The sequence below is a fragment of the Microcaecilia unicolor genome, chromosome 12, assembly GCF_901765095.1.
Source record: "Microcaecilia unicolor chromosome 12, aMicUni1.1, whole genome shotgun sequence".
In the NCBI taxonomy this organism is placed as follows: domain Eukaryota; kingdom Metazoa; phylum Chordata; class Amphibia; order Gymnophiona; family Siphonopidae; genus Microcaecilia; species Microcaecilia unicolor.
Window position 1 is genome coordinate 66222403 of NC_044042.1, and position 12703 is coordinate 66235105.

The following is a 12703-nucleotide window of genomic DNA, read 5'->3' on the forward strand; positions in this document are numbered from 1 at the left end:
TCCACTGTCTGCTAAAATTGACCCATGGACCCCAAGATTTAATGAAAGAGCTCAGGCTCTACACACCAATTCTGCCTTGTCATAGATTCTGTGACTGGTTGCAGGGGGTCTGACAATTATGGGGTGGGTCCCTCAGTGGTCACCCCACTTCTGAAGGGTGACCTAGCATTTCAGTACCGGCACCTTTTTTACTAGAAAAAACGCACTGTTATTAGTAGTAATTAAGCAGGGTAAGGACCCCATCTTCTAGGGAATGAGACTTAGCAAGACACGCATCTCTAAATGCATAGTATTGCATAAAATTGAAATAATGGGGACTACAAATTCCACTTACTTAAAAAAAAATAAGCTTCCCTGCCCAGGGCCAAAGCGAAAAATATATGCCCAGTTTGCCCACTCTTGCGGTTGGCTGTGAAAGAGAAAAAAAAGGTCAGAGTGAGAGCGGTTTGGTAGGGACAGCGCGCCTGTACCTCCTTAACCTCCAAGTGTAAGATAGTCGGTGCCTGGCTTGCTTGCCGGCCCGGAAGTGAGATGAACGCAGGGGTTGCTGGAGGAAAGGAAGCCTTGCTTTGGTTGGTGGCCTGCAGGACCGGAAGTGAGATCAGAGTGCGGCAGGCGGTGTGCGCTGCTTCGTTCCGGTGTGTTTTGTGTGTATGGTGGTTTCTCCCCCTTCCTCCCTCCCTTACATGAAGCTTTGGCTGGGTCTGCTTAGAAGCAGCAGCGGGAACCGTCGCCGTGCTGCTGCGCACTAGGAGCGGACAGATCCGAGGGTGGGCAGGCCGATGCAACCTGCAGAGCTCCGGGACTCTGAGGCTGTCTCGTACCGGACCCTGAGCCACCTGTTAGGGGATGGTGGAGGTCCCGCTGCTCAGCGCTTCCCCTTCCCGGGCCGGGCCCGCGGCTCTCGGCCGCAGCTGATGGTTTTCCGCAAGGTGTTACGAGGGGAAGGGGGAGAAGAGGTCGAGGCTGGGCTCTGTGCCCGGCACCGCTGTGCGCTAGATCCCGGGCCCAGCCTAGAGCTGCAGTTGGGGGCCCTGGAGCTGCAGAGCGCAAAAGACCCGCTGTCCGTTTCCGTTGATTGTCCGTGTCCGGCCGAGGAGACGAGTGACGCGCTGCTGGTGCTGGAGGGACCCGAGTCCGAGGCAGAGAGCCTGGAGACCACCAGCTGCTCCGAGGAGGATCTGAACAGCCCGGAGCCACCGGGGGGAGCCCGACCACAGCTCCCCGAACCGCTGCCGCCCAGTGCCCAAAGCCAGGCCGTAACTGATAGGGACGTGGAACGAGGGTTGTGCAGCGGCAGATCAAGTCGTGGTGGTGCAGGGAGCTGTTGTAGGAAGGGTTCTTTGAAGATCCGCCTCAGCCGCCTCTTCCGCACAAAGAGCTGTAACGGGTCTGGCGACGTTTCGGACCAGAGACCGGCTGGAGGCTTGACTGCCTCGGCCGGCAGTTTGATTGATGTATCCGGGTCACGCGATCAGGAAGCGGGAAGGTGAGTCTTCTGCAAATAATCCTTGCACAGAAGGCAAAGGGACCCTTGCATCCTCTCGCTGGAACCATTCGTACGTCTGTGATATTTTGAGCAATGTGTTTTGTTAATACTTCCTTTTGCTATTTGAATTCTTATCATGTATATAGCACTAGATAGGGTGCATGTTCATGTATGAATGTAGGAAGTATGGTTCTTCCATACAGGGTACCCTTTATAATAACTTATGTAAAGTTCATTTCTGTCTATCTTGGAACATATTCTGATTAATTTGTTATTAATATACTTCGAGTAAATGGCAAATCTTGCGTATTTTTTGGACGTTATCCTATAACTTGAAATACATACAGAATAAGTTGTTTTACTATAGTTTTGATTTGAGAGCTCAGAGAAACATGTAATATGAAAAAAGAACCATAAGACCCATTCATTGTTTTTGTTTACTTCCTGTTGCATTACACCCCCCCCCCCCCCTTTAGATCTTTTCAGGAATTGACAGCCTTTTCCAATGACAGTTTGCTCATACTGGGAGCTGAACTTCTTGTAACTTGAAATCTGTTTGTGAGGAGGTGCAGAACTGAAAAGGAAGGACTTCAAGCCTATGAATTCCATGCGTGGCTTACAGTTTTCTGAATAGATGGGACATAGTCTTAGTAGGTTGTGATACCTTTAAGCACATACCAAACAGATTTCGGTATATGAGTTTACAAAAACACAGAAGCCCCATTTTAATATTTGTTGGTTATTTGTAAGGTAGAACCTGTTAGTACTCTAGTTTTCTCTAGAACTAATTGAACTGCATAGCAGAAGAGGGACAAATTGACCCTATTGCAGGAGAATAGCCTAGCTGAATAGTTTAAATCAATCCTATGAGATCAAATTTGTGTTCTTAATATGTAGTGGTGTTCTCTAAAACATAATATACATTTAAAATTAAAGTAATTGATTTTCAAAATTCAGTACATTATATGGAGATGAACACAAAACTGTCAAGTTAGAGGGTGTTTGTATAGTCATTTTATAGGCTGCCTTTTATTTAGTAGATGAAATGACAAGGCTTGCACACGCTCCAACAAAAAAATACAAAGTAAGATAGGGAGACCAAGGAACAAAGTGAGTGAAAACAGGAGGAGAACAGCACCCAATAGCAGTAGCAAAAATACTATGACATCATGGAACAAAGAACTTTTGGAAACAGTCCCCAGAAAGTCACCTTTCATTGATGCTTGTTGAAGGCCTGTATAAAGAATTAGACCCTTTTAAAACTTCAAGTACAGTAGAAGCACAGAAATTAGGATGCCAGGAGTCTGGATTCTTTTAATTTTCGAGCCGACCACCCAATAGTCCGGATTCCCTCCCCCTCACACAGTTAGTTTCTCAGCCCTGCGCACGGTCTCCCTCACCGCACAATCCCTCACTCTCCAAGGGCCCCCCCCCCCCGCGTGGCTACACCTCCCCTTCCCTGCATGATCTGGTGTCTTCCCCCTCCCCCCCAAACTCCTGGCCCTGCCTGCTTTCTCCCTTTTTAACCCCAAGTCCTGAAGTCTTTGTGATGCCAGTAGTCAGCGGCAGCCTTACTCACTGGCTGCCTCCAGCATGTACCTCAGCCATCTCTTTTCCAAGCTGAAGAGGCCTAACCTTTCCTCATATGGGCGGAGTTCTTTCCCCTTTATCATTTTGGTGGTTGTTCTTTGAACCTTTTCTAATTCCACTATATCTTTTTTGAGATACGGCGACCAGAATTGAACACAATACTTGGGGTGAGGTCACACTGTGGAGCAATACAGAGGCGTTATAATATTTTTTGTCTTATTTTGCATTTCTTTCCTAATAATTTCTAGCATCCTGTTTGCTTTTTTGGCTTTGGTGAGCCTCAAAAAAGGAAAGTTATAAGTTAATCAGCCCCTTGCTAGATTTGATTTGCAAGCAATTATGCATAACTTGTTTAGCATTCTTAACACTAGGGTTGTAAGCAACTGTGGTATTTATTGCTCTTGAATCTACATATTAACATTTAGGGCAGTGGTTCCCAAACCTGGTCCTGGAGGCACCCCAGCTTTTCAGGATATCCACAATGAATAATCATGAGAAATATTTGAATGCACTGCTTCCACTGCATTCAGATTTATCTCATGAATATTCATTGTGGATATCCTGAAAACCTGACTGGCTGGGGTGCTGCTCCAGGACCAGGTTTGGGAACCATTAATTTGGGGGGTAATTCAAGTGACTTAAAGGATGCGGAACGGAGTTCTATACACTTGAGTAAATGCTTCAAGAAATCTCCCAGGGGTGTAACTGCATAGAAGTAGGTACTGGGAAAACAGTACCTCCTTTTATGCAAATATTTAATTTATTATATGCTATCTACAAGCCCAAAATGGTTCTTAGGTTGGAGAATGTGCTGATTTCTGCAGTCAGTCTTGCTTTGGAACAAGTGTAAGTTTTTGGGAAGGCAGTTTTATAAAGGCATATAGGCACACATGTTTCTGTCAAATTCGTACGGCCTATGGGTCTTTTGTGCCTAAGAGCCTTCTTATGTTGCCCTCAGTGAAGGTTACGTTATTAAAATTACATTTGCCATGATTTGGTAAACAGGCAGTTAATGCTGTAGAACACATAACCATTACATTTTCCCCTTGTAACAGTTTCCTTGTAAACATGTGTATACACTGCCCAGCAGTAATGCAAGAAAATACAGAAATACTGGAAGTTAGAACATTTCTAGAATCCGGGGACCCATCGATGGAAGGGAGAAGGCACACTGACAGATGGAATATGTACATATGTATTTTACATGCCTGTTGAACAATTCAAATTTACAAGATTATCTAGGTCCATTTTTATGTGGGGGTCCAAAGTAGCAGCATAAGGAGGGGGGAGGGGAAGAGCAGCTCGTGAGGTTGGCAGGCAGCTTCATGTGTTCTTTTGCTTCTAGAAATATGTTGTGTTGAAATTGGTTTTAGCAAATTGTTTGACCCTATATGAGTAATAGAAAAGAGGAACTAGACCTTGTGTAGGGTTAAGAACTAGATTTAGAAGAAAGGGCGCTGCCAGTGTTCTTCAATTAGAAAAGCCAGTTCCTTGCTGCCTGGCAGCATGAGATGGATGGATTCTTAGATGACTGTGCAGGTGCATCTGGAATAACTAAAGATATAAAGCTCAGTTCAGTGACTGCTTCCTGATCTTCTGAAAGACAGCTGTGCCATCTGTTTGCTTTGCATACTGTAAAGAAGCAAAGTTGTTTTGAAGTTGCCTCTTGCATTCCTGGAGTAGCTGTGTCTGGAGCAGTTTTATAAATGGATGCGATTCATTTGTACAGTCTGTAATTGTACATTATGGCTAATGTGGACCAGTTGGATCCTATGAATAAGAGGTAATTGCACTGGGGTTGTAGGGAATGGCAGGGTGTTTTAAACTTGAGCTTCAGTGACGTGATGAAGGGTAAATGCTGTTGAAATAGCTTGATTGGGAGAGCTAGAGACTGAAGCTCTAAAGGATTTGATTTGTTCTTTGGTTTCAAGGAGTGTGTGGCAATGAATTGGAGATTATTTTTAAAAAGGTGGATGGATTTTTGGAAGACTTTGTATGGGGGAGAGCAAAGAGGCTGGTTGGGTATTGGTAGGGGTATAGTGAACTTCTTCGTAAAGAGCAGAAAGGAAATATGAGTGAGGTAGAAAAATAACCTGGAAAATCATGTGTGCAAATGCTTGTAGTATGTCTTAAAATCATTGACTTAAAAGCCACTGTGGTGAAAGAGAACAGCTGTGAGTACAATCGGTGAATCCTATATCAGTGGTAATTGGGATAGGACCCCGATGCACAAAAGTCACTGTTACGCACTGTGCACGCTTATATCCACCAGTGAACTTAGTGATTTTGAAACAGTAACTGATACACAGAGGAAATTGCAATCAAATGAGATGTATGGAAAATCTGTAAGTGGCTCGGTAGGAAAAGTGCATAGCTCATGTGCAGAACAGTTTCTCTAAGCACTTCCACCTTCAAAGTTCAGCTTTCCACTCCGGTGCACGTGACCAACTAAAACATAAAATGTGTTTGTGCGTTTAAGCTTGTTTATTTTATTTAGAAGGCTACCACAAAACAGTTGTGGTAACTTAAGAATTTGGAGGGGGGTCGAGGGAGGGAAGTTTACAATGAATATGCTTTGTCCTGAATCATTTACTCAGTTGAAAAATGTTTTGAGGGGGGGAGGAGTGGCTTTTTTTTTTTTTTGCTTTGTTTAAATTTACTAGCCTTTGTCTTTACAAGGGCTAAGCAATTTAACACAAGTACTCTACATCCAGCGAACTATAGTGCAAGCAGATCACTCCACCAGGTCGTCCCCATACACCAACAGCTCCACACCTGCTGGAAAATTTTGTATGTTAAAGGGAGGCGCTCAGTTCATGGAAATATTTGTGCATCACTTGGAGTGCTCATTTTAATACTACTGAACTTGTTGTAATACGTTTGCATAGGGATATCAGCAACCGGTAAAAGGGACGCAGTATGAGTAGAAAGCAGCTGAGCTGTTGTGCATTATGTTGAGGAAAAATGTGAGATATAACAGAAGTGTAATAGGTTGGCTGCCATCAGAATGGGAAGAGGGAGGACTTAAATCTAGCAGGTGTGGATTAGAGGGTACCAGTTGCAGGTTCGGCAAGAAATAAGGGATGAGGATGCTGGAATTCTGCGAGAGGGTTCTCTTAAGCCACTACTTTTGAGGTAAGTACTTGAGGAAAGATGGTATTGGACATAGTACTGTATTGATAAATAGCGACTGTCACTAAAGTAATGGTAAGAGACACTGGATCTAGTAGTGTACACACGCTTAGAACCAAACTGTGCTAGACTTTTAGAAAATTACTGCCCTGCTAAGAGCACAGTTTCTGCAGTAACCCCCCCCCCCCCCCCCACCAGACGCACAGAAAATATATTGTCAGTTTGGCAAAGGAATGTTAGAAAAGTTCACTTTCCTTGAAATGTGGTTTACTGCAGATATAGTGTTCCGGCATAGCAGATTCTAATACAGGCCTCGACAAATTTTCACAAAATCTAGGAGCCAGCAGCAGACATCTCCCTTGCTTCTGCCTCCCCATCCTTCCAACATTGTCCCCAGTGAAGTTTGGGGGGGGGGGGGGGGAGAGAGGGGGGAATCCCCTTCCAGATCAGCAATGGCTCTGTTAGAAACTTGGGGGGAGCTCGTTTGTGAGTAACCTATGTACTGCACAGTATTGCCTGGTCAAGACTCCTGGCTTTCACTGTGAACAGGGCCCCCCCCCCAAGCTGATGATAAGAGCCTGGATGTAGAGATTAAGGACCAGTGACGTATGTATATTATGATACACGGGAGACGTGTGTTAGGCGGAGAGAGTCTGATATGTACAGACAGGGAGAGGGATCTTGGGGTGATAGTATCTAAGGATCTGAAGGCGTGTGACAATGCGGTGGCCATAGCCAGAAGGTTGCTAGGCTGTATAGAGAGAGGTGTGACCAGCAGAAGAAAGAGGTGATGATGCCCCTGTACAAGTCGTTGGTGAGGCCCCACCTGGAGCATTGTGTTCAGTTTTGGAGGCTGTATCTTGCTAAGGATGTAAAAAGAATTGAAGCGGTGCAAAGAAAAGTTACAAAAATGATATGGGATTTGTGTTACAAGACGTATGAGGAGAGACTTGCTGACCTGAACATGTGTACCCTGGAGGAAAGGAGAAACGGGGTGATATGATACAGACGTTCAAATATTTGAAAGGTATTAATCCGCAAACGAACCTTTTCTGGAGATGGGAAGGTGGTAGAACTAGAAGACATAAAATGAGGTTGAAGGGGGGCAGACTAAAAAAAAATGTCAGGAAGTATTTTTTCACGGAGAGAGTGGTGGATATGAAAATGGTACCGGAATTCAAAAATGCATGGGATAAACATAAAGGAATTCTGTTCAGAAGGAATGTATCCTGAGAAGCTTAGCGGAGATTGGGTGGCAACACCGGTGGTTGGGAGGTGGGGCTAGTGCTGGGCAGACTTCTACGGTCTGTGCCCTGAAAATGGCAGATACATTTCAAGGTCAGGTATACATATGAAGTAGCACATATGAGTTTATCTTGTTGGGCAGACTGGATGGACCATGCAGGTCTTTCTCTGCCATCATCTACTATGTTACTATGATGCATTATTGCTTCTTTTCCTGGTCAAGAGACTCCTAGCATTGTTTGGATGTAGGGACCAGTGATGTAATGATTGTTTCTTTTTAACTATAGATATATATTGTTTCTTTTCAATTGTGTAGCTTAATCATTGTGTATTTTAGACAGTAATGAACCTCTAATAAAAGTCTCATTTACCCAATACGAATCCAAAAGAATCCACAGTTGTTATTGAGTAGTCTGTGTCAGTGAGGCAGGCTGTGAAACCAGGTCAGAACAGTCTGGTTACAAGTACTTGGCAACATCACAAAACAGTACAATACATTCTATGCTGCTTATCCTAGAAATAAGCAGTGGATTTTCCCCAAGTCCATCTTAATAATGGCTTATGGACTTTTAGGAAGCTATTCAAACCTTTTTTAAAACCCTGCTAAGCTAACCATTTTTACTACATTCTCTGGCAACAAATTCCAGAGGTAATTACTTGTTGAGTGAAGAAATATTTTCTCTGATTTCTTTTAAATGTACTACTTTGTAGCTTCATTGCGTGCCCCCTAGTCCTAGTATTTTTGGAAAGAGTAAACAAGCGATTCACATATACCTGTTTCACTCCACTCATTATTTTATAGACCTCTATCATATGTCCCCTTAGCCATCTTTTCTCCAAGCCGAAGAGCCCTAGCCACTTTAGCCTTTCCTCATAGGGAAGTTGTCCCATTCCCTTTATCATTTTTGTTGCTCTTCTCTGTACCTTTTCTAAGACCAAATTACCCTATCCGGTCTGCCCAGTTGAGCATATATTTCCTTTCCCTGAAATCTCCGCTAGGGAGACATGACACTCCCTGAATCTTCTGCAAAGCGTAATTGTATCCTGCTGGGAAGTTCAGCATGAGAAACAAAGACTAGAAAACAAATAAAAAAGCCTGCAATCTTGAATACAGAAATAGATGGAAACATCAAGGCTGGTGGCGGACAGACTTTTCTCAGAAGAGTGGACTATAATATATTCTCTTAGAAGTAGTATTAAGTTGAGTATTTCAAACCTATACAGAGTATAAACATAGCTTCAAGGTATTTGCCTTGTCTAACTTGGTCTAGAAAAAAAAATTAAATATACTGTAATTTCATGCAAACTTCAGGTGCTGATGGAGAAGTAAAAGTAATGAGGAATTAGCACATTATAAGAGTTTAGGGGGTCACGTGATGACGTGGAGCTGAGCGGAAGCCTCTGACACCGGCTCCGACTCGAGCGCGCAAAAATCTGCAAAATTACCTGCGATCTCCCCCCAAGGTGATCCCCTGCTCTGCACCATCTGACGGCGGAAGGCAAGGGCTACAAAAGAGAACTTCAGCGGAGATTTTTGCCGCACGTGAAGGAGGGTATGCCCGCTAAGACTCAGCAGGGCAAACAGAACACCAGCGCGACGCAGGCTAAGATGGCGGTGGCTCCTGAGACGATGCCAGCAGAGGTGGTTCGGGACCTGGCGCAGCAGATCTCCGCGATGCTGGAAGAAAAACTATCGAAATTGCAGACCTCAGTAGACCAGATACGTGAGACGCTGGAACGCCAAAGCGCCCGCTTGCAACTCGTGGAGGAAAGAGTGTCGAGTTGTGAAGATGCAGCTGTAGGGACGAATGAGCGCATGGCAGCGCTGGAGAGGAAGTGTGAACAGCTGACACAGAAGGCGGATGATCTTGAAAACCGCAGCAGGCGGAATAACCTTCGGATAGTGGGCATCCCAGAAGCAGTAAAAGCGACGGAGCTTCGAAAATTTGTGGAACAATGGCTGCCTAAAGAACTGGGCCTAGACAGCAGCAAGTATCTTTTGCAGGTGGAGAGAGTACACAGAGTAGGAGCGGTACGAGCGAATGAAAGCAGGCCAAGGCAAGTACTGGCAAAACTGTTAAATTACATGGATAAGGAATCACTGCTGCAGGCGTATAGAAGTAATCCAGGCCTTGCCTATGAGGGAGAGAAAATAATGCTCTTTCAGGACTATTCGGCCATAGTTTCAGACCAACGGAAAGCCATGGGCCGTCATTGTAAAAGGCTCTATGACAAAGGAGTACCGTTTTGCCTTACTATACCCCGCGAAGGTGCGAGTACTGCATGAGAATAAAACTTTATTTTTCAATGAAGCAGCAGATCTAGAAAAGTTTGTGTCAACACTACCTTGAGAGAATGCAGCAGCAGAAAAGTCAGGTGATGAATGAATCTGAAAAATGGCGGAGCTAGATGGGACAGAGTTACTTCTAAGGAATTTTTTGGTAGCAGACAAGGCAAGATCAGAGATGAATCTAAGAATGACGATTGCAAGTATCATCGTATTTAAGGATATCAGCAGACATGCAGTTTACCGGTTCATAATGTCAACATGCATGCGGAGAACTGAGAGAAGACTGGGCTATGAACTATCCAGTTACAGTTACAGCAGGTTAAAATGTTGGAGTCTCACTTGAGCTCCTGGTTGAAAAATTCTTATTTTTAGGAGCACAAGTGCTCAATTACTAGATTATAATGTTCAGATATATGTTGAGTTGAGAAGAGTGAAATTTGGGGGTAACACCAGGAGGGGGGAGGGTAGGGTAAGAGAGGGCGGAGTTCGGGAGAGTTGGTGGTGTAAAAGGGGAGTGTGAGTGTTGAGCACTGGTGTGCACAAGGGGTATGTGTGCTCAGAGGGATGGAATAAAAGGGGCAGTACAAGGGAAAGGAGGAATGGGGTGGGGTGGGGGGAGTATAGAGAGGACGAGGGGTGGGAGGGAGGGAGTGAGAGGTTCCCTACAAATACCTACGTGGAGTGTGTACAGACGAAGTGAGAGACCAGAGGGCAAGAGGAGAGGAGAGTTTGAAAAACAACAGAACTTGGGGCAGTGTGTTTTAGCTCTGGGGGCTCAGCTGGGAAGCCTTCAGATAGTACGGGGAACTATTGCGCAGGTTGACAGGAGACATTTTGTTATGAATGGCTTGCTTTAAGATTGTGTCGCTGAATGTGGACGGAGTGCACTCTCCGGTAAAGAGAACTAAAATTTTGCAGGCTCTTAAGCGTCAGAAAGCTGATGTGGCCATGATTCAGGAAACCCACCTAAGTAAGCTAGAACACCTTAAGTTAAAGAAGGATTGGGTGGGAGATATATTCTTTGCATCATATAATGGAAGGCAGCGGGGGGTTGCCATACTGTTCCGGAAAAATGTGGCCTTTGACTTACATAATATGTACCAGGACCCAGATGGGCGTTATTTGATAGTGACAGGTGATTTGCAAGGGAAAAGGGTGGGATTATGCAATGTCTATGCACCCAATGTTTATAGCCACAAATTCTTCACTTTATTGAAAGCCAAGCTGGTAGCATTAGATGACTATCAACTTATAGTTGGGGGGGGGGGACTTTAACATCACTAGCGACCCCTCAATAGATTGCAAGCCACCATGGAGAGCAGGGAAAGACCATGAGGACAAGGGTGTGAACTTGCTGATGAGAGATTTAGATTTGGTGGACATATGGAGGCAGCAACATATAACAGACACTGATTACACTTTTTTTTCTCACCCTCATGGGGTCCACTCACGCCTTGACTGTCTGCTTCTATCATATTCACTCAGTGTTATAACAAATCGATCGGGAATTGTAGAGCCAGCTGTGTCAGACCATGCACTTGTGTGGGCAGAGTTGTCCTGGGGTAGAAGGGAAGGACCGGCCCGATGGCGGATGAATCCGGCGTTATATAGGAGCAGGGATTTCTGCTCCTATCTAAGGAAGTGCTGGTTGGATTACATAGCGGAGAATGATGCACGGGAGGTGAGCCCCAGAATCTTTTGGGAGGCTGCAAAGGCAGTGCTAAGAGGGAAAATTATCGCTTACGTTGCTTCCAAAAATAAAAAGCGGGGGGAAAAAATAAAAGATCTTACTATGAAATTGCGGGAGGCGCGTAGAGCACTTCTGGGTTTCCCCTCTGAAGGCAATAGAAAGACATACATGGAGTGTAGGAAAGAAATACAGAATGTGCTGGACGAGGAAGCAATTTACAATGTTAAATTGTATAAATATAAACTACACCAATGGGGCAACAAAATGGGCAAAATGTTAGCATCTCTTGTGAATCAGAGGACATCGAGGAAATTTATCAGAAAAATTAGAAACAAGCAAGGGAAGGTATGTGTGCAGTTAACTGACATAAAAGAGGAGTTTCTACGCTTTTTCTCGTCCCTATATAAGGAGGGCTCCTTTTTAGAGGATAAATGCAGGGAATTTATTGAAGGGGTGGGTTTGGCCACTATCTCGGTAGAACAGCGGCAGATGTTAAATGCGCCGATACAGGGGGAGGAGGTTCAGAATGTCATCAAGCGTTTAACCTTAGCAAAAGCACCGGGCCCCGATGGGCTGGGAGTGGAATACTATAAAATCTTACAAGATATGATTATAGCTCCCTTTGTCGCTATGTGTGAGGACACCAGAGAAGCGGGCACTATGGGACCGGTGTTAAATCACGCACATATAGTGGTGCTTCCAAAGCCTGGGAAAGACGGGGAGTTAGTGGGCTCATACAGGCCAATCTCTTTGCTGAACCAAGATGTAAAGATATTGGCAGCAGTGCTGGCGGATCGTTTGGGAAGGGTGGTGCCTTGCCTGGTGCATGCAGACCAGGTAGGATTTGTTAAGGGCAGGTACCCGTCGGCCAACATCTTAAAAGTATGCAGAGTGCTTTTGGAGGGGAAAGGGAGAACTGGGGATGCCATTCTAGCTAGCCTGGATGCCGAGAAAGCCTTTGATAAAGTGATCTGGAAGTATATGTTTTGGATATTGAGGCGTTTCGGCATCCAGGGGGAATTTTTGAATTGGATTCAGGCATTGTAGAGTTCCCCGACGGCTCAAATACTTGTGAACGACTCCCTGACGGATACATTCACCCTGGGAAGGGGGTCCAGGCAGGGGTGCCCGCTGTCGCCCTTATTGTTTATTTTCACCCTGGAACCACTAGCAGCTAAAATAAGACAGGAGCCAAATTTGAAAGGGTTAAGAGTGGGAGGAGAGGAACATAAAATCAATCTGTTCGCAGACAACATGTTGTTGCTGA

At 44.9% G+C, this 12703-nt stretch overlaps 1 protein-coding gene across 2 annotated transcripts in view; it reads left to right on the forward strand.

The window, feature by feature from the left end:
- The first annotated feature begins 619 nt into the window (after positions 1–619).
- The window catches only part of SOCS7 (suppressor of cytokine signaling 7), a 37359-nt gene continuing 25275 nt past the window's right edge, over positions 620–12703 (forward strand). For both annotated transcript variants that reach the window (XM_030220621.1, XM_030220622.1), the window contains exon 1: positions 620–1489. In XM_030220621.1, coding sequence (XP_030076481.1) covers positions 783–1489 — 707 coding nt within the window. In that variant the 5' untranslated portion in view covers positions 620–782. The remainder of the gene's footprint in view (positions 1490–12703) is intronic.